The sequence below is a fragment of the Onychostoma macrolepis genome, chromosome 12 (genome assembly GCF_012432095.1).
Source record: "Onychostoma macrolepis isolate SWU-2019 chromosome 12, ASM1243209v1, whole genome shotgun sequence".
In the NCBI taxonomy this organism is placed as follows: domain Eukaryota; kingdom Metazoa; phylum Chordata; class Actinopteri; order Cypriniformes; family Cyprinidae; genus Onychostoma; species Onychostoma macrolepis.
Genome location: NC_081166.1, coordinates 1583916 through 1603722, shown reverse-complemented (window position 1 = coordinate 1603722; position 19807 = coordinate 1583916). Strand labels below are relative to the sequence as shown.

Here is a 19807-nt window from a genome sequence, read left to right as displayed (position 1 = left end):
AAATACAAGCATACAACTGATAGAAGGTCTTAACATGTGAAAATTGTATGTTATGTGGTTTAGATTTTCTTTATTATCATTTCTCTTAAAAAAATGATCAGATACTTCAATCTGAAGGATGTTTTTAGAAGTGCCTCAGAGCACAAACTTAAAGGTTAATGCATTTACTTGCACTCACGGTTTAAAATAATGAGTAGGTTGAGTTGTTTTAGTCGTAATAGCTCTGCTATTGGAGCTTTAGTCTGGCTTTGTTCAGAGTCTCCAGGCAACGACAGCAAACATCAGAGGAACACAGTGAACTGAGGTGAGCTGTGTATTTCAGAGTATTCCTAATAATAAATTACACTACCTGTACAAAAACTGATTATTGCATGAATGAAGACTTGAAATACATTTTAAGAGAACTTTTGTGTGTCTAAATTGCTAAAAGGATGAAGTATTGTCTGTCAAAGGAAATGAGTGGAAATGCTTTTATCTCTGTGACTCCTGGTGAGCAGGACTGTGCATTTGGAAGGTTTTTAATTTTTCCTTCCAGAGATTATGGAGACTTCGGATGAGCAGGTGAATGAAGCTCCGCCGCAGTCGGGCCTGCGGCTCAGTCCTGAGTCTGTGCGTCAGGAGAAAGCGCTGTGTGAGACGCCGGGCACGAGCAGGACTTCCACTAGAGGCAGCCTTCGCTTCGGGAGCCTCAGCCATCATTCCTTCTTCTCCAGACACAATCCTCATCCTCACAGAGTCAGACATATGCAAGGTGAGCCGCTCCGGATACATAGACCTGCGTCTGCATGCATGTTCAAAAACACGTTCATGCTTGCATTTGTCAAAAAGCTTTCAGAAATCTGCTCTGGTCAAGATCAGACACTTCTTTTAATCATAATACCTTGATTATTTACACAATTACAAGGAATTAACAGGTTAAAGAGCTAGTTAGCAATTTTTCAGTGAGGGATTGACTGTAATCATGCATGAGGATGGGCAACTTCAAAATTTTGTAGTGTATTATTAAATTAAAATATATATGAACATGTATTTACATCAAGCTATATATGGCCACAAAGAAAGAAACAGTGCATTTAAAATATATTCATATTCAGGTTTCACATTTGTGTGTGTGTGTGTGTGTTTCAGCACTTTCAGATATGTAAGAAAAATGTATCAGGCATTATTAAATTCATATTGACTTTATATTGAAGCTCTTGTGTATTTAATTATTTTTAAATTTAATTTTAAGTGTTTTTCATTTAAGGTGTCTTTCAGTGTCACAATTATATATCAACTCAACTATATATAAACAACTTATATATCAAGTAAAAAATTGCAAAAAAAAAAAAAAGATTTTGACCAAACAAACATTAAATATCTGCCAGTGTGGCAGATATATATATATATATATATATATATATATATACTTCTCTATATATACTTCCATAAATATAGAGAAAACAAGTTAGTTTTTTTTACTTTTATGGCAAACATTTTTTTTTTATTTTTTTTTTTTATTTTAAGCATAAACTCACTTAATTTTGATATATTTTTCCAGATAACAAGACTTATGTCATTTTGATTCTGAATTAAATGTATCTTGATTTAAAAATGTTTAGATATTTGTACTGGGAAAAAAACAAGATAAAAATACTGAGGAAGAAAATAATTTTTACAGTGTAGATAATTTCGTTTATTTCATGTAGGTCCAAAAACACCAAAAAAAAAAAAAAAAAAGCAACTTTTGCATTTAATGCATGTGTGCAAAATATGATTATTCAATCCCATCAGATTTTCTTCATTAGATGGAGCCGTCAGTCAGTTGTAAACATCCTCTAAATTCATTCTTAATGTTACAGTAAATGCTAGACTTGTCATGACACTGCATTAGTGACAGAAAGTGTTGACACGTAATGAGTGATAAAAGCAAGGAGAACATATATTTTGCGATTAAAAGCATGCGGTCGGTAAATGCCTGCAAGATTAATATTTAGTACAAAACATTTATTTATCCTGTTGTCACAGCACTCGAGACTCACTGCACAGTAAAATATGCCTGTAGCAGCAGGACTGTTGACATAGAAGGCGTTTTGTGAGGTTTTAGGCTATTAGCATAATAAAGACACCTGAATCTATAAAAGCCCCGCATACGAGGAAAGTGCCAGCATGTTCATCTGTTCTCTGAATGACTTTAATGAAGAGTTACTGCATAAACACACAGTTTGTCCTCGCCAACAAATGTGACTGATTTGCATACTTCCAACGGCGAGTTCTTCACGCTGACTGCAAGAAAGTGTGAATAAGCAGGTGTGTGTTTAAAAACCTGCCCACAAGTTACTAATTTAGACCGTATTCAATGGTGATGGAGTGAAATCAAGCACCAACAGGCCTCGGTGTCTTTGGATATTCATGCGGCGCTCTGATAGCGTGCGGTGAGGTGCTGCTTTGGGCAACAGATGATTTATTTGCGACACGAGCATCTCACACCTCGCAGATTCTCATCACAGATGACTTTCCGCCTACCTTTGAATATTTCCTTTACTTTAGCAGCTGTTCATAACTTTGCCTTACTGTGATCCTGTGAAGAGCTTTGGCCACAGCAGGCGTTCAATGCATTTTAATACAGTGTTTGATCAGGCCTTGCATGGATGCATGGTTGCATGATCCCCCGCTGAATCCTGGGAGACTGATTACATTTCCAGCACAGATTTCTAATGGTGTCCTCTTTCTGCAGGGTTGAATGGTAAGCTGGTTTGTACGGTGAATGATGACTGGTACGGCTTCACTCCGCTCTGCCCGCATCCGCTCATTAAAAGTCAAGTGTCTGGGAGCCGTTCTTCTGCGTTTCTCACTCCTGAGATCGGCTCGGATCGCTCTGGACCACGAGCAGGTACAGATACCGAACACTAAACGCTGCTTTTGTGTTGCAGAGATACTTCAGACACCCAAAAATAATGTTTGTTCACCCTGATGTTGCACCAAACCCATATGACTTTATTTCTTCAGGCAACACAAAAGGAGATGCTAGCCTGAATATTCACAATCTGTCGAGCTCAGAAAAGCCTTTTGTGTCATTTTATGTGAGGAACTTAAATTTAGGTTAAAATTACGTTTTTTTGAGTGAAAACAACATTTGATGCATCAAACAGAATGACAACATTTTTACTTTTTACGACTTTTTACGCACTTCTACTTCTATTTATTGTAGGTATATATGCATATATTTTTTCTTCTTGTAAAATGTAAAAAAAAAAAAGGTTGAGAAAATATGCACATATAGAAAACTAAATAAATAGAAAGAGATTTAAATAAGAAATGTATGTTTGTGGAGGTAGTTATATATGCGCATAATGAATGTTTCAATGTTTTGAATGTTTTACAGAGAATCACCAATGCATGGCTTATTCTTTGTTTGACTTTGAATATAAAACTGGGATAGAAGGAAGTGTTTCGGCATAAAAAATACATGCATCACTTTCATCACTTTCAGTATCATGAGAAATAAACATTCTGCCAGATGTGCCAAAACAGCTGGTTGAGATTTTAAGGCTTAATTTAGAATTAATAAATGTATACTGTGTATATGTTGCACAATGTTGCACAAGCATGAATTGATACATTGTAACTTGAAAAAACAACAACAACTAATGTTCAGTTACTAAATGGTTACTATATGTGAGCCTGGAGCACAAAACCAGTTTTAAGTCGCCGGGGTATATTTGTAGCAATAGCCAACAATACATTGTATGGGTCAAAATTATCCATTTTTCTTTTATGCCAAAAATCATTAGGATATTAAGTAAAGATCATGTTCCATGAAGATATTTAGTAAATTTCTTACCGTAAATATATCAAAACTTCATTTTTGATTAGTAATATGCATTGCTAAGAACTTCATTTGGACAACTTTAAAGGTGATTTTCTCAATATTTAGATTTTTTTTTGCACCCTCAGATTCCAGATTTTCAAATAGTTGTATCTCGTCAATTTCGAAAAATTTTTGTTTTGTGGTCCAGGGTCACATATATACAACTTAATTAATATTTGTTGATCATCACCATGTTTGAGATTTGGGTGTTCAAGTTTTAGGTGCATCTTAATAACACATTGGCCTCTAGTTTTAAGAGGCAAATATTGCAATGCTCATATAATGTCTTAGGCATTGAAAATCAAACAAAAACATGTAAGATTGTAGTTCTTCTGGAACGTCTATTCCAATAAAATAAATAAATTCAAAAGCATATCAAAGGTATTTAAGTTTTCAGAAACGGTCATTTTAGTTGGACAGGATTAGTTCATTAGTTCATAAAAACAAACAAACAAGAGAAATAGGTTGCATTATTATTATTATTATTATTATTATTATTTATATATGAGTTAGGTGTACCTTTCCTTTTTTTCTTTTTTTTTAAAATACTTTTTTACTACCAAGCATTTAGCTATTTAGAATATCTTTAAAAAAATTAAAAAAAAAAAACCTCCAGAAAATGATCCTAAAATATAAATAGGTGTTCATTTTCCCTTTTCAATATTCTCATTTCTGTTTCTTCCTCTCTCCTTCATCTCTCATGTCTTTCCACAGCTCTGATTTCTGAAAGCTGGCGTGAGGAACTGAAGGATTTGGCCACTAAAGTCAGTCTTTCAGCGGCGGCTGAGACCCAGCAGGACAAGAGAGAGGTACTTGACCTTTTACTTGCTGTAGGCATCACAAATTATGCATGAATTATATTCAGAACCGCATGAGCAGGAAGAGAGAAAGCAGCGTTTCTGAAAGGATGGAGTGATTGTCAGCAGAGATGATAGAAACTTCTCATCTTAAGAGTGAAGCACTCGGCCGAACCGCAGTAAAGCCCAGTGCTCGTTATAATTCATCCACACACTAAGCTTTAAAGCTTTACTTCATTCCTGCTGTAACACCTACATCAAACATTTGTTTTTTACGCTTTTAAATCACAATGGCACATCCCGCAATGCAAAACTCAGCTGTCAGGAGAGCACAAGAGGCTTTGAGCACAACACACACAATCCAGAAATTTGATCCGTTTCTTCAGACTGTGTACAGTAACAGAGTCAGATATTAACCAGGTTTTGGTGCATAATGCAAAATCATTTCTTGTTAATATGTAAGATTTTATACATTTTGCATTCTAGGCCAATATCTTGTGCATCTTTTCTTTTCTTTTTTTTTTTTAAATTTACTTCCCAAATGACTTGAAATCTGAAAAATAAATAAAAATCAGATTTCATGAAATGACTGTAGAAGGTCATAGGTGTGATTGCTAGTGAATGCATGAACTGATAAAAAATGCATTTAATGCAATGCAATGCACAATGTTTGTTTGTTTATTGATTTGATTGATTCACTGATTTGTTTTGTTTTTTAGCATTTTAGGATGCACTGATTTTATACATACATTTTTAATTCTGTGATATTGATTCAAATATGATAAACTGTATTAAAACAAAGCAGAAATTAGGCCTACTGCACTCTTATTAATAGCTGAAATCATAATCAAATCAGCCAAGATATTTAATTTAAAAAAACAAAGGCATGATTTGATTGATTTTGTGTTAGAGTTTAAATTCTAATATTGTCAACTTTGTGTGAATTATGGGAGTAAGTTCTGTTAAACTGTAAACAATTAGCAATTGCTCTATGAATGCAATAATAAGCATTTTCAAAAACTGGGTACAACAAGCTACATTATGTTGTGTGTTATCATTTTTCAAGATGATTTCAGTCATTTTAACAGATAACAAATATACAGCATTCCACATTCCAGTGAACACGGCTAATGGGGATTAGAAGCAAAAAGAGGAGACCTTTACATTTAAAGCATCCCTGTGAAAACAAACCTGAAAGAGTATTTGGGAAGAAAAAAACAGATATCCTTTGTGCATTCCAGTTCATTATCCATGGGATATATTGTAAATTAAATCAGGAAAGCAGAGCACAAATGTGCAGTATATTTAGTCTTTTTTAGTATTGTTATACACTCTCAGAAATAAAGGTACAAAAGCTGTCAGTGGGGCGGTACCTTTTCAAAAGGTACATGTTTGTACCTAAAGGGTCCATTTCGGTACCTTAAAGGTACATATAAGTGTACCTTTTGAAAAGGTACGGCCCCAGTGACAGCTTTTGTACCTTTATTTCTGAGAGTGCAGCACACTGTAAAGGAAAAATGAAAATAATGAGGATAATAATGCAGCGCAGTGAAAAGAGATCTTCCACAGATATTCTTGTTATACATTCTCCTTTCGTCTGAAAATACAAAATGAAGGAAAATGTTCAGCTCATTCAGTCAAACTGATAGATAAGGATTATTTGTAGCACATCTTTATGATTTGAAATGATTTGTTTCAGTCTTTTTGAGTAGAACTTCCCCAAACAGGAGGTGCCTCCCATAATTTAAAATGCATTAGGCTCATTTGAAAAAAGGTGGATTGATTCACATGCATTGTGTTTAACATTCTGATCTGGATGAATGGACATATTATATTAGATGATGCAGAATGAATCATATACTGTATATGTTGTTGGAGACGCCTGAATTCAGCCAGTCTTTGTGTTTGTCTGTGAATAAACTCAAAGAAACGGTCAGATGAGGAAGTTCCTCGCAGGAAGACGCAGTATTCGGCGCAGTCCGGCCGGATCATCCCTGCCTCGTCCTGGGGAGGGAAGAAGCGCAGCAGCAGGACTTCACACAAACGAGCCCAGCGATGGCAGACGCAAACCCTGGAGGGAGTGGAGCTCAAGGTAACTCACCTGTTCTGGCTTACTGACCTTCTGAATGCATGCTGAACTCGTGCACAGCACAGCTTGATAGTAACATAAATTCCAACCTTTTTAATTAAAATTGCCAGTCTTAATATTTGTAAAGGCATCACCTGATTTATACGACAGATTGCATGTGGTGTTCAGGTCACGTCATAATTTGCTTTAATTACAGTTAATTAAGGTTAAAACTCAATTGATTTTTTGAGTCGTCAGAAGTTACGTCTCTATGGAAACACTCTGCAATACGAAATAGCATTAATTTGCCTCTTGCAAAGCATTTCAGAACAAATTAAGTGCATGAATGGACTCAAATAAAATACCAAGCAGAAATACACAACTGGTCAAACGTTTGGATTAAGGTTTCTTAGAGTTTTTTTTGAAAGATGTCTCTTCTGCTCACCAAGATTGAATTATTTGATCAAAAATACAAAATATTGTGAAATATTATATTGTTTTCTGTTTGAATATATTGTAAAATGTAATTTGTTCCCGTGATGCAAAGCTGAATTTTCAGCATTATTACTGCCATCATAGCAACAAATTAAAATATAGTTTTAAAATGTATTCTGATAGAAAACAGTTGTTTTGAAATATTACTGTTTTTACTGTATTTTTGATTAAATAAATTCAGCCTTGGTGAGCAGAAGAGACTTCTTTCTTAATTAGTCCAAACATTTGGCTGAAAGAGTATGATATTTGTACTCTCAATGCAATGTACTCAACTTTTCTTTGTGATGAATAAACTGTGGTCGTTTTCTTTGACTTATTTGATCAGACTGCCAAAACTTTATACATTTCTATACAAAATTGGAGTAAAAAGTATATTTATTGCACTTGCTGAATTAAGCATGCAATATGATGCGGATAACCATGTAGCAAACTGCAAATTGAAATTATGAAAATACAATGAAGTCTGCAATCTATACAGTGTGCTGATAATTAAGCTATAATTGAATTAATAATTCAGAACACAGTGTGTGAGGACAGATCCTGAAGCTCTTCTTGTTTGCTCATTTTCGATTTAAGATATGATGAATAGGAAAACGGGCACAGACTGCATGCCAAAGAAATGTAATAAGCAATTCAAATATTTAATTACCATTCCATAATTTCAATATTTGGTTAGCTGCTTTTATTCAGTCCTGTGGGAATGAGCTGCTGGTATCAGTGTGTTCGCTCTCTCTCTCTCTCCAGGGTTATTAAAGTTATTCTCATTTTCATTCATTTTTATTTAGTTGAACTTGATGTACTAAATTGACTAAAATGGAAATAAAAATGAATAAAAAGCTAACACAAAAGACAACAAAGTTACTGAAACTTTGTATAATAATATCTCAATGCAATCTGTATTTCTCAGGTGCTGGAGCTCTTGTGTCAGATCCTGCAGACTGATTCTCTCTCGATGGTTCAGCAGTGGCTTTTGTTGGCGAGTGTCAGAGGTGACCATTTTCCCTTTGATTTAATTGATTGATTTATTAGCAGCTAACCAAATAACTGACACATGGTGAATGTTTTGCTTTAAAGAGCATTTAAAGCATTCATGCTACTATCCTAAACACTGACAAAATGAAGTTCTTCCCAGAAGACAGACTGAAAGTACTGATGACTTCTAAAGGCTTCAAAGTTTGCTTCTATTGTTCTAATGCAACTTACAAACACTGTAGATATTCAGGAGATGCATGAAATTATGAAGAACCTGAGGAAAGGAAAAGAAGATGTGTTCAAAAACACAGTCATAAAGTGAATTGCTCAGAATATTTTAGCTTTATATAAATAAGTGACATCCCTGTTGACTTCACATTGATCTTTGAAATAGAAAATTCTTTGTTAAATTTTAAATGCTAGAGATGCTTATGCAAACATAAAATGCAGTTGCTGTTAATATTTTAATTATTATTTCATTGCAATTATGTAATCAAACATCTTCATGCATGTGCAACACTGCATATGTACAATAAGGAAACATCTCCTTGTGGAATTCAGAGAAAAAAGTCAGAATAAAGTCAGAACTTACTTATAAACTTAAAATTCCGAGATGCAAACTCAGAATTGCGAGATATAAACTCAGGATTGCAAGAGATAAACTCAGGATTGCGAGCTATAAACTCAGGATTGCAAGAGATAAACTCAGGATTGCAAGAGATAAACTCAGGACTGGAAGAGATAAATTCAGGACTGGAAGAGATAAATTCAGGATTGCAAGATATAAACTCAGAATTGCTAGAGATAAACTCACAATTGTAAAATATAAACTCAGAATTGCGAGATATAAACTCAGAATTGCTAGAGATAAACTCAGGATTGCAAGAGATAAACTCAGGATTGCGAGCTATAAACTCAGGATTGCGAGAGATAAACTCAGGATTGCAAGAGATAAACTCAGGACTGGAAGAGATAAATTCAGGATTGCAAGATATAAACTCAGAATTGCTAGAGATAAACTCACAATTGTAAAATATAAACTCAGAATTGCGAGATATAAACTCAGGATTGCGAGATATAAACTCAGGATTGCGAGCTATAAACTCAGGATTGCAAGAGATAAACTCAGGATTGCGAGATATAAACTCAGGATTGCGAGTGATAAACTCTGTATTGCGAGCTATAAACTCAGAATTGCGAGATATAAACTCAGGATTGCAAGAGATAAACTCAGGATTGCGAGCTATAAACTCAGAATTGCGAGCTATAAACTCAGTATTGCAAGAGATAAACTCAGGATTGTGAGATATAAATTCAGGATTGCGAGATATAATCTCAGGATTGCAAGAGATAAACTCAGGATTGTGAGAGATAAACTCAGAATTGCGAGCTATAAACTCAGGATTGCAAGAGATAAACTCAGGATTGTGAGATATAAATTCAGGATTGCGAGATATAATCTCAGGATTGCAAGAGATAAACTCAGGATTGCGAGATATAAACTCAGGATTGTGAGAGATAAACTCAGGATTGCAAGAGATAAACTCAGAATTGCGAGATATACTCAGAATTGCCAGATATACTCAGAATTGTGAGATATAAATTCAGGTTTGTGAGAGATAATCTCAGGATTGCAAGAGATAAACTCAGGATTGCAAGAGATAAACTCAGAATTGTGAGATATAAACTCAGGATTGCGAGAGATAAACTCAGGCTTGTGAGATATAATCTCAGGATTGCAAGATATAAACTCAGGATTGCAAGAGATAAACTCAGGATTGTGAGATATAAATTCAGGATTGCGAGATATAATCTCAGGATTGCAAGAGATAAACTCAGGATTGTGAGAGATAAACTCAGAATTGCGAGCTATAAACTCAGGATTGCAAGAGATAAACTCAGGATTGTGAGATATAAATTCAGGATTGCGAGATATAATCTCAGGATTGCAAGAGATAAACTCAGGATTGCGAGCTATAAACTCAGGATTGCAAGAGATAAACTCAGGATTGCAAGAGATAAACTCAGGACTGGAAGAGATAAATTCAGGATTGCGAGATATAAACTCAGAATTGCTAGAGATAAACTCAGGATTGCAAGAGATAAACTCAGGATTGCGAGCTATAAACTCAGGATTGCAAGAGATAAACTCAGGATTGCAAGAGATAAACTCAGGACTGGAAGAGATAAATTCAGGATTGCAAGATATAAACTCAGAATTGCTAGAGATAAACTCACAATTGTAAAATATAAACTCAGAATTGCGAGATATAAACTCAGGATTGCGAGATATAAACTCAGGATTGCGAGCTATAAACTCAGGATTGCGAGCTATAAACTCAGGATTGCAAGAGATAAACTCAGGATTGCGAGATATAAACTCAGGATTGCGAGTGATAAACTCTGTATTGCGAGCTATAAACTCAGAATTGAGATATACTCAGAATTGCGAGATATAAACTCAGGATTGCAAGAGATAAACTCAGGATTGCGAGCTATAAACTCAGAATTGCGAGCTATAAACTCAGTATTGCAAGAGATAAACTCAGGATTGTGAGATATAAATTCAGGATTGCGAGATATAATCTCAGGATTGCAAGAGATAAACTCAGGATTGTGAGAGATAAACTCAGAATTGCGAGCTATAAACTCAGGATTGCAAGAGATAAACTCAGGATTGTGAGATATAAATTCAGGATTGCGAGATATAATCTCAGGATTGCAAGAGATAAACTCAGGATTGCGAGATATAAACTCAGGATTGTGAGAGATAAACTCAGGATTGCAAGAGATAAACTCAGAATTGCGAGATATACTCAGAATTGCCAGATATACTCAGAATTGTGAGATATAAATTCAGGTTTGTGAGAGATAATCTCAGGATTGCAAGAGATAAACTCAGGATTGCAAGAGATAAACTCAGAATTGTGAGATATAAACTCAGGATTGCGAGATAAACTCAGGCTTGTGAGATATAATCTCAGGATTGCAAGATATAAACTCAGGATTGCAAGAGATAAACTCAGGATTGTGAGATATAAATTCAGGATTGCGAGATATAATCTCAGGATTGCAAGAGATAAACTCAGGATTGTGAGAGATAAACTCAGAATTGCGAGCTATAAACTCAGGATTGCAAGAGATAAACTCAGGATTGTGAGATATAAATTCAGGATTGCGAGATATAATCTCAGGATTGCAAGAGATAAACTCAGGATTGCGAGATATAAACTCAGGATTGTGAGAGATAAACTCAGGATTGCAAGAGATAAACTCAGAATTGCGAGATATACTCAGAATTATGAGATATACTCAGAATTGCGAGATATACTCAGAATTGTGAGATATAAATTCAGGTTTGTGAGAGATAATCTCAGGATTGCAAGAGATAAACTCAGGATTGCAAGAGATAAACTCAGAATTGTGAGATATAAACTCAGGATTGCGAGAGATAAACTCAGGCTTGCGAGCTATAAACTCAGGATTGCAAGAGATAAACTCAGGATTGCTAGAGATAAACTCAGGATTGCAAGAGATAAATTCAGGATTGCGAGCTATAAACTCAGGATTGCAAGAGATAAACTCAGAATTGTGAGATATAAATTCAGGTTTGTGAGAGATAATCTCAGGATTGCAAGAGATAAACTCAGGATTGCAAGAGATAAACTCAGAATTGTGAGATATAAACTCAGGATTGCGAGAGATAAACTCAGGCTTGTGAGAGATAAACTCAGGATTGCAAGAGATAAACTCAGAATTGAGAGATATACTCAGAATTGCAAGATATAAATTCAGAATTGCGAGATATAATCTCAGGATTGCAAGATATAAACCCAGGATTGCAAGAGATAGACAGAATTCTGTTTATATCTTGGAATTCTGACTTTTTCCTCTCAGAATTAAAAGAAAAATGTCAGAATTGTGAGATTAAAAAGTCACAATTACATACGATTTTATCCTGTGACGAAAACAGGCTTGCATATTTCTGTGCGTTTAATTAGTCATGAGAAAAAACTGTTTTGTTTGCACTTTGCCTCAATTTATTCAAGTTCCTCACGAGATCATCTCTTTAAATAATCACCACCACCACCAACAAAAATACATAATGCAGTACAAACACAGCAGGGCAGCACAAATTATCCTATTAGCTTCCATTATGGAAACATCTGTGAGTTTAACACTTGGACATGGGCCGCTTGTGTCCTGCAGAAGGATGTGCCAATGAAGGCTCATTAGATGTGTTTCTGCTCTCAGAGAAAGAGCTGGTTCAGGGGTTACTCCAGCAGGCCATGGCTGACTCCAGCTCTCTGACCCAGCAGACATCTGGATCTGAACTTCTGCCTCTGACGTCTGAAGATCTGCCTGATCACGTGTTCCTCGACTCGTCTGTCAGCTGCAGGAAGAGCATGTACGTGTTTCCAGCAGAGTTTAGTGGTGCTGTCTTATATTATTGGTAGAATACTGTTCCATCATTCCATCATCTATCTGTCTGTTTGTCTGCCTGTCTATCAATCAATCAATCAATCAATCAATCAATCAATCATCTATCTATCTATCTATCTATCTATCTATCTATCTATCTATCTATCTATCTATCTATCTATCTATCTATCTATCTATCTATCTATCTATCTGTCTGTCTGTCTGTCTGTCTGTCTGTCTGTCTGTCTGTCTATCCATCTCTCTGTCTGTCTGTCTATCTATCTATCTATCTGTTTATCCATCTCTCTATCTGTCTATCTATCCATCTCTCTGTCTGTCTGTCTATCCGTCTGTCTATCCATCTCTCTGTCTGTCTGTCTATCCATCTCTCTGTCTGTCTGTCTGTCTGTCTGTCTGTCTGTCTGTCTGTCTGTCTATCTATCTATCTATCTATCTATCTATCTATCTATCTGTCTGTCTGTCTGTCTGTCTGTCTGTCTGTCTGTCTGTCTGTCTTTCTGTCTATCCATCTCTGTCTGTCTGTCTGTCTATCTATCTGTCTGTTTGTCTATCTATCTGTCTGTCTGTCTGTCTGTCTGTCTGTCTGTCTGTCTGTCTGTCTGTCTGTCTGTCTGTCTTTCTGTCTATCCATCTCTCTGTCTGTCTGTCTGTCTATCTATCTGTCTGTCTGTCTGTCTGTCTGTCTGTCTGTCTGTCTGTCTGTCTGTCTGTCTGTCTGTCTGTCTGTCTGTCTGTCTGTCTGTCTGTCTGTCTGTCTGTCTGTCTGTCTGTCTGTCTGTCTGTCTGATCTGGCCACAGCCATATCACCCTGCAGCCCAAGACCGGTTGCCCATGGAAGCTAAGCAGGGCTGAGCCTGGTCAGTACCTGGATGGGAGACCTCCTGGGAAAACTAGGTTGCCGTTGGAAGAGGTGTTAGTGAGGCCAGCAGGGGGTGCTCACCCTGCAGTCTGTGTGGGTCCTAATGCCCCAGTATAGTGACGGGGACACTATACTGTAAAAAAGCACCGTCTTTCGGATGAGATGTTAAACCGAGGTCCTGACTCTCTGTGGTCATTAAAAATCCCATGACACTCATCGTAAAGAGTAGGGGTGTAACCCCGGTGTCCTGGCCAAATTCCCTCCACTGGCCCTTGTCAATCATGGCTTCCCAATAATCCCCATCCACTTGATTGGCTCTACGACACTCTCTCCTCTCCACCTGTAGCTGGTGTGTGGTGAGCGCACTGGCGCCGTTGTCCTGTGGCTGCCGTCGCATCATCCAAGTGGATGCTGCACACTGGTGGTGGTTGAGGAGAGACCCCCACACATGATTGTAAAGTGCTTTGGGTGTATTGCAATACACAATAAAGCGCTATATAAATGCCTCATTCATTCATTCATTCATTCTGTCTGTCTGTCTGTCTATCCATCTCTCTGTCTGTCTGTTTATCCATCTGTCTGTCTGTCTGTTTATCTATCTATGCAGTGTACTAATTCCTCTCTCTAAAAAGTATTGCACTACTCATTATTAATTACTTTCTAAATCACATATCAGCCTCAACCAGTTCAACAGTACAAGGACAGACATGAAATGCTCTTTTTGTTCATTCAAATAAACAATATAAAATTGCAATATTATTCTTAAAATGAGCAAAGAAAATTGTGTTGATGTTTTATGTAGAATTGTTCTGTAGTATATACAGTATTTAATGCAGTTACATCAAGAGTAACTGTAATTAAATTACAGAAATATTAAGAGTAATCCCTTATATGACGTTTTCAAGGTACAGTAATTAATTACTTAGCAATGCATTACACTCAACATTGCTATTAACTAACAAGAAACTCTGATTAACAAATAAGCTAATCAGTACTAATAAATTAGCTAATCAGTACTATTTTTGTAAATACTTCTCAGAGAAAAAACTAAAAACAGTTTCATAATGCAAATGGAAATTAATTCTACAGTGCAAAAATGTATTTCTTACTCAATTTTCCCCTTTTTTGTTATTGTTTTTTATTTTCCAATACAAATCTAATTTATCTATCTAGAAACTTAAATCAAAATTAAGTGAGATTATGCTTAAAATAAGCAAAAATATGTCATTGAGGTCAGAAAAATAATCGTATAGTGTTTTTTTGTTTTTTTAATGACACTGTCAGCAGATATTTTTCTTGTTTTAAACACAAACTCACTTAATTTTGATGTTTTTAATAATATCTGAAGTTATTTTGCTTATTATTTCACAAATAATAGCAAAAAAATATAATTTTTAAAAATTTCATTAATAATTAATAATTATTTGAAACAGAAAAGCATGATAACTCCCAAGTAAAGTTGTCATTGTAAGCGTTTGAGGATTTTGTAATGGTTGTTTTTGGACAGTAATTCCTTCTGAAAGATAATTACTAATCATGAACTAGTAGTGCTATCGCTGACTAATTTGTTAATTGTAGTTTCTTGTTAGTTAATATTAGTTACTACAATGTCAATACCGTGTTACTCATTTATTCCTGAGTAGTTATTAATTAATGATGGAGCAGTATTCTGAAGTATTACCCTATTTTTCTTATCATCATATGGTGATATGACTATGATTATGAATGTTTCAAGACTTTATTATCTTTCATTTGCACAGTTCACATCCCGAAGAGACATTACAGGTCAAACCAGGTGAGGCTTCTGTACTTGCGTCAGATGTATTGTGTGCTGATGTGAACTGGACCGTTATTAATACGCCGTTGTCATTCTGAGAGATTGAGTTCATGACTCCACGTGGGCTGGTTTTGGCAGAGAAGAGTAATGTTGCTCTCAGCTTTTATTAAAAGACAATTTGGCTCCATTTCAAACTCTTGTGAGCCACTTTCCTGCTGAATCACGTTTCAAATGTGCTTCAACACCTGGCTGGGATTTTCAAGTCAACTCAAAGACTTTAATTAGTGGATTTAAGTGGAAGTGGAACTAGAACTAAACGCTGTAGGAAAGTGACTCTTCAGAACTGAGATGGAGGACTAATGTTTACATAGACAGCTACACTCTTAAAAATAAAGGTTTATTTATTGGCATTTGCAGCTTTAACATTCATGTAACCTTTACAATGCACAAGATGTTCTTTAGATTATTCAAATGTTAAAAATTGTTATTTTCTAGTGTTAGTAGATTTTTAAGTATTTTGCCCACATTTTTCTCTAGTTTGCAGTCTGGAGGAGTTGACGCTAATAGAGTATGTTGGACACAGACTCTGGTTTTTAGTGTCAGACTATGATTCCATCCAGTCAGCGAAGATTGAATGTTTTTGATATTTTGAGACAATCTTAGAACACACTTTGTTTTCATCTGTCCTGTGTCTCCTAGCAACTATGCACACGTTTCTTGTTTGTTGTTGGTAGTGTTTGCTCCTCTGTAATCACTTACAAAGTGGGCTGTGATGCCTAGTGTTTTAAAATATATTGTGTATTCCAGCCTTAAAGGAATAGTTCAAAATTACATTTAAAATTAGAAAATTAATCAGATTTGGAGAAATGTGTCTCTGCATCAGTGTCTCAGCAATGGATGCTCTGCAGTGAATGGGTGCCGTCAGAATGAGAGTCCAAACAGCTGATAAAAACATCACAATAATCCACACCACTCCAGTCCATCAGTTAACATCTGGAGAAGACAAAAGCTGAAACACATCCATCAAGATGTTTTTAACTAAAACACGAGTCCATAATCCATAATAACGCTTTCTCCAGTGAAAAAGTGTTCTGGTCTGAATCAGGAGAGAAATCTGCACAGATCAAGCAGCGCTTACAAGCCAAAACAGCTCTAAACAAATTTGTGGCTGGATTTTGATGTGCGACTTTTTCAGTGGAGGAAGTGTTATTATGGATTATGGACTTATTATTATTGTGATGTTTTTATCAGCTGTTTGGACTCTCATTCTGACGGCACCCATTCACTGCAGAGCATCCATTGCTGAGACACTGATGCAATCACACATTTCTCCAAATTTGATGAAGAAACAAACTCATCCTAATCTTCGATGGCCTGAGGGTGCAGAACATTTTCCGCAAAATTTAATTTTTGGGTGAACTGTTCCTTTAAGAAAAGTAGACAGAGACAGTACAAAAACAGTAGAGAACAATGGGTAATGTCATATATAATAGAACTGAACTAGAGCTTTTTAAATACTGAATGAATTATATTTATAATTGACATTGCTATCGAGTCATCTTGAATTGTTTTTTTCTCACACATTCAGTGTGATGCATTATGTGATGTCTTCTTGAAGGATATGTGCAATGCTGCTTTAGTATATTCTGATAAACATAAAAATAAATTAAGAAAACAGAAGGCAAACATTCAGTTTTTAATTGGACTGACCTATTTTAACAACATCACCTACGTTTTGGAACAGAGCTCTTGTTTAGCCTTCTATCACCATGCTGTTTGTCTCTGAGCGTCTCTTTCTGTTCTAGAGCGGTTCGGAGAGGCAGAAGTTTTCACGCTGTACCCAGAAAACACATAATGCTGCTGCTGCCGCTGCTGTCATGAACACAACATCTGCACCTCATGAAGTAATTAGCTCATTTAGCATCGTAGTGCAATGCAATGTTAATTTTTCATTTCCTGTTAATAAAGCATACAAACAGGTATTTTTCTTGAGCGTATTTATTTTCTATGGGAGTCACGTCTCTTGTGAAATGCCATGAGTCAGGCAGCAAATTAAACAATTTAGACAATTTAGAGCTTGAATAACAATATTTGCATGGAAGATTTAATATACTGAAGTGCTTTAACACAAATATGAGCTGCACATTTCTTCTAGAAGACCTTCAATTTCCATTACTGTGCATTATTGTAATCACAGTTGGTATATGGTATTAATTTAAAATAATTGATAATCATGTTTTGAATCCAGAACATTCAGTTAAAGTATTGTTAGGCAAAAATTCTGTCATCATTTACCCATGAATGTTATGTTGCTATAACACTATTTTCATTGTTCACTGTTGTAATTGTACGCAGCAATGCTGCATTTGCTTTGGCAACACAAATGTCAAAATATTTGCAACGCCAAACACCCCCTAAAAACTGAAATGTAAAACTACTCATGATTTCAGTCATACAACTTGATTCACTATGATTCTCAGTGATTAGCGAACTAAATTATATATATGTATATATTAGGGCTGTCTAAATCGATTAATTGTGATTAATCAAGTAAGTTTGTGTTTACATAATATATGTGTGTGTACTGTATATATTATATAAAAACACACACATACATGTATATATAATATAAATCTTACATAAATATGAATATACATGTAAATATTTCTTAAATATATACATGCATGTATGTGTATTTATACATATATACAATACACATATTATGTAAAAACAAAAAAATATATATTTTGGATACTCTTAATATATATATATATATAATTTTATTTGTTCATAATTTTGGCAATCTTCACTCAAAACCTGAAGTACATGAGCTCAGATCAATGAGGCCTGCGTGACGAGAAATTTATTTATTTATTTTTTTTTAAAGGGTGATCATTTTTAACTAAGGAAAAACAAGTGTAAAAGGGTGGAGAACCCCCCCAAAAAAGTACTAAAATTATCCATTTTTAGGGGGTGTTATACTATGTGTGAGCAAAGTCAGTAAGTTTTAGTTTTAAGTTAGTGTTTTCGGGGAAAAATGACTCAACCTGCTATAACAACATGCTTTCTTTGTGCATATCACAGTCCAAGCAGTTTGCTCTTGCAGTGTTTGACTCCATGTTAAAATCTCTGAAGCTTGTTTGCAGACTTTGGCAAATCTGAGGAGAGTCCGAGACAATATTGATGCTCCTCTGAAACTCGTGTGAGATTGCAAGGGTTTTCTCATTTGAGATGCAGCAAACATTTAATCTCATCGGCGTTCAGGACAAACAGCAGCGCTATTGTTTTATTTCCCATGAGTGAGTTATTGAGCAGCTGCTGTTCTGATCTGGTTCTGATTCTACATGCATGTAACCACGGCGACGGGCTCAGACCTGATCATGTGTTGCGTCTGTTGCCAAAATAAGAAAACTGATTTTCTTTTAGTGCAAACACCACTGAAGGCACAATCTCACTACGGACGTTGTGGAATGAGAACGGCTGTAATGGAGGGTTGTCATCTTCACCCTTACATTTCTATTCGTACCTCATTATTCAGACTGTATAATCATCATATATCCCTCTGTAATGAGGTGACATTTTTTCTGTGATTTTAGGGGAGTGAATAATGAAAGTCTGCAGAGCGGAGCATCTTTTGCATGCTTTATTCTTTCTTTAATTGAATTGTCAGTTTCTAAACTTTACCTCGCGGATGCAATCAGAACGAGTGCTGGGAAATCAGACATCAGGAATAAAACCGAGCGCATTAGTGCATGAACGTCTAAAAGCAGCTCTTTCTGTCAGTGCATTGAAGTCTTTTACACTCGCTCCTGTGTTTCAGACAGATTCACACTCTGGCCATCAATATAGAGCTCTGTTTCTCACACAAAGGCTTATGTAACTTCAGAAGACATGAATATTAGTCATATTTTATCTTATGACTTCTCACAGACAGTGTTTGTACCTCAAAGGAAGCTTGTTTCAGACCCAAAACAGTGCATTTAATGATCCGGGAGAAATGAGCCCTCAGAAGTGCACACTTCAGTGTACACTAAACCCAACCTCATGCGCAAATCCCTTCTGGAAGCAGCAGGAGATGTTTTGCTCTTTTGCAATAATGTATGTTGTAAATGTCATCTTGAAAAGCTTCTGTTTCACTTCAAGATCTCAGGGACTGAATGCATCAGTTTGATCAAAGATGTGACATTAATACGTGAATGTGAAGAGCTTGATGTATAACTGACTTTCTTTTAAAGAATGATAAATAATATCTGATTTCTAAAGTTATTCATGGGTGAATCTCACAATACCAGTCAAAAGCCTGTCCAAGATATTATTTACATTATTTACCCAAATTCAATTCTAATTCTATATTCAATTCAATGCTTAGGTCCTTCCACAATATTTTAATTGGATTAAGGTTTGGACTTTCCAAAACATTAACTTTGTTCTTCTTCAACCATTCTTTGGTAGAATGACTTGTGTGCTTGTGGTTGTTGTCTTGCTGCATGACCCACGTTCTCTTGAGACTCTGTTCTTAAACAGATGTCCTGACGTTTTCCTTTAG

General features: G+C 35.6%; 1 protein-coding gene across 1 annotated transcript; it reads left to right on the top strand.

Annotated features, from left to right (window-relative positions):
* Window positions 1-179: 179 nt before the first annotated feature.
* Window positions 180-17170, top strand: tbata (thymus, brain and testes associated). Its single transcript, XM_058793393.1, has 9 exons — window positions 180-304; window positions 536-751; window positions 2717-2872; window positions 4565-4659; window positions 6575-6739; window positions 8118-8199; window positions 12437-12590; window positions 15245-15279; window positions 17067-17170. Exons 2-9 carry the CDS (start codon window positions 541-543, stop codon window positions 17114-17116), a joined length of 948 nt encoding a protein of 315 aa, XP_058649376.1. The 5' UTR covers window positions 180-304; window positions 536-540; the 3' UTR covers window positions 17117-17170.
* The last annotated feature ends 2637 nt before the right edge of the window (window positions 17171-19807 follow it).

Coding starts and splice junctions, on each gene's coding strand:
- tbata (XM_058793393.1), top strand. CDS start 541: ATGGAGACTTCGGATGAGCAGGTGAATGAAGCTCCGCCGCAGTCGGGC. Junction 752..2,716: donor CAGAGTCAGACATATGCAAG/GTGAGCCGCTCC, acceptor CTCTTTCTGCAG/GGTTGAATGGTAAGCTGGTT. Junction 4,660..6,574: donor CCCAGCAGGACAAGAGAGAG/GTACTTGACCTT, acceptor ATAAACTCAAAG/AAACGGTCAGATGAGGAAGT.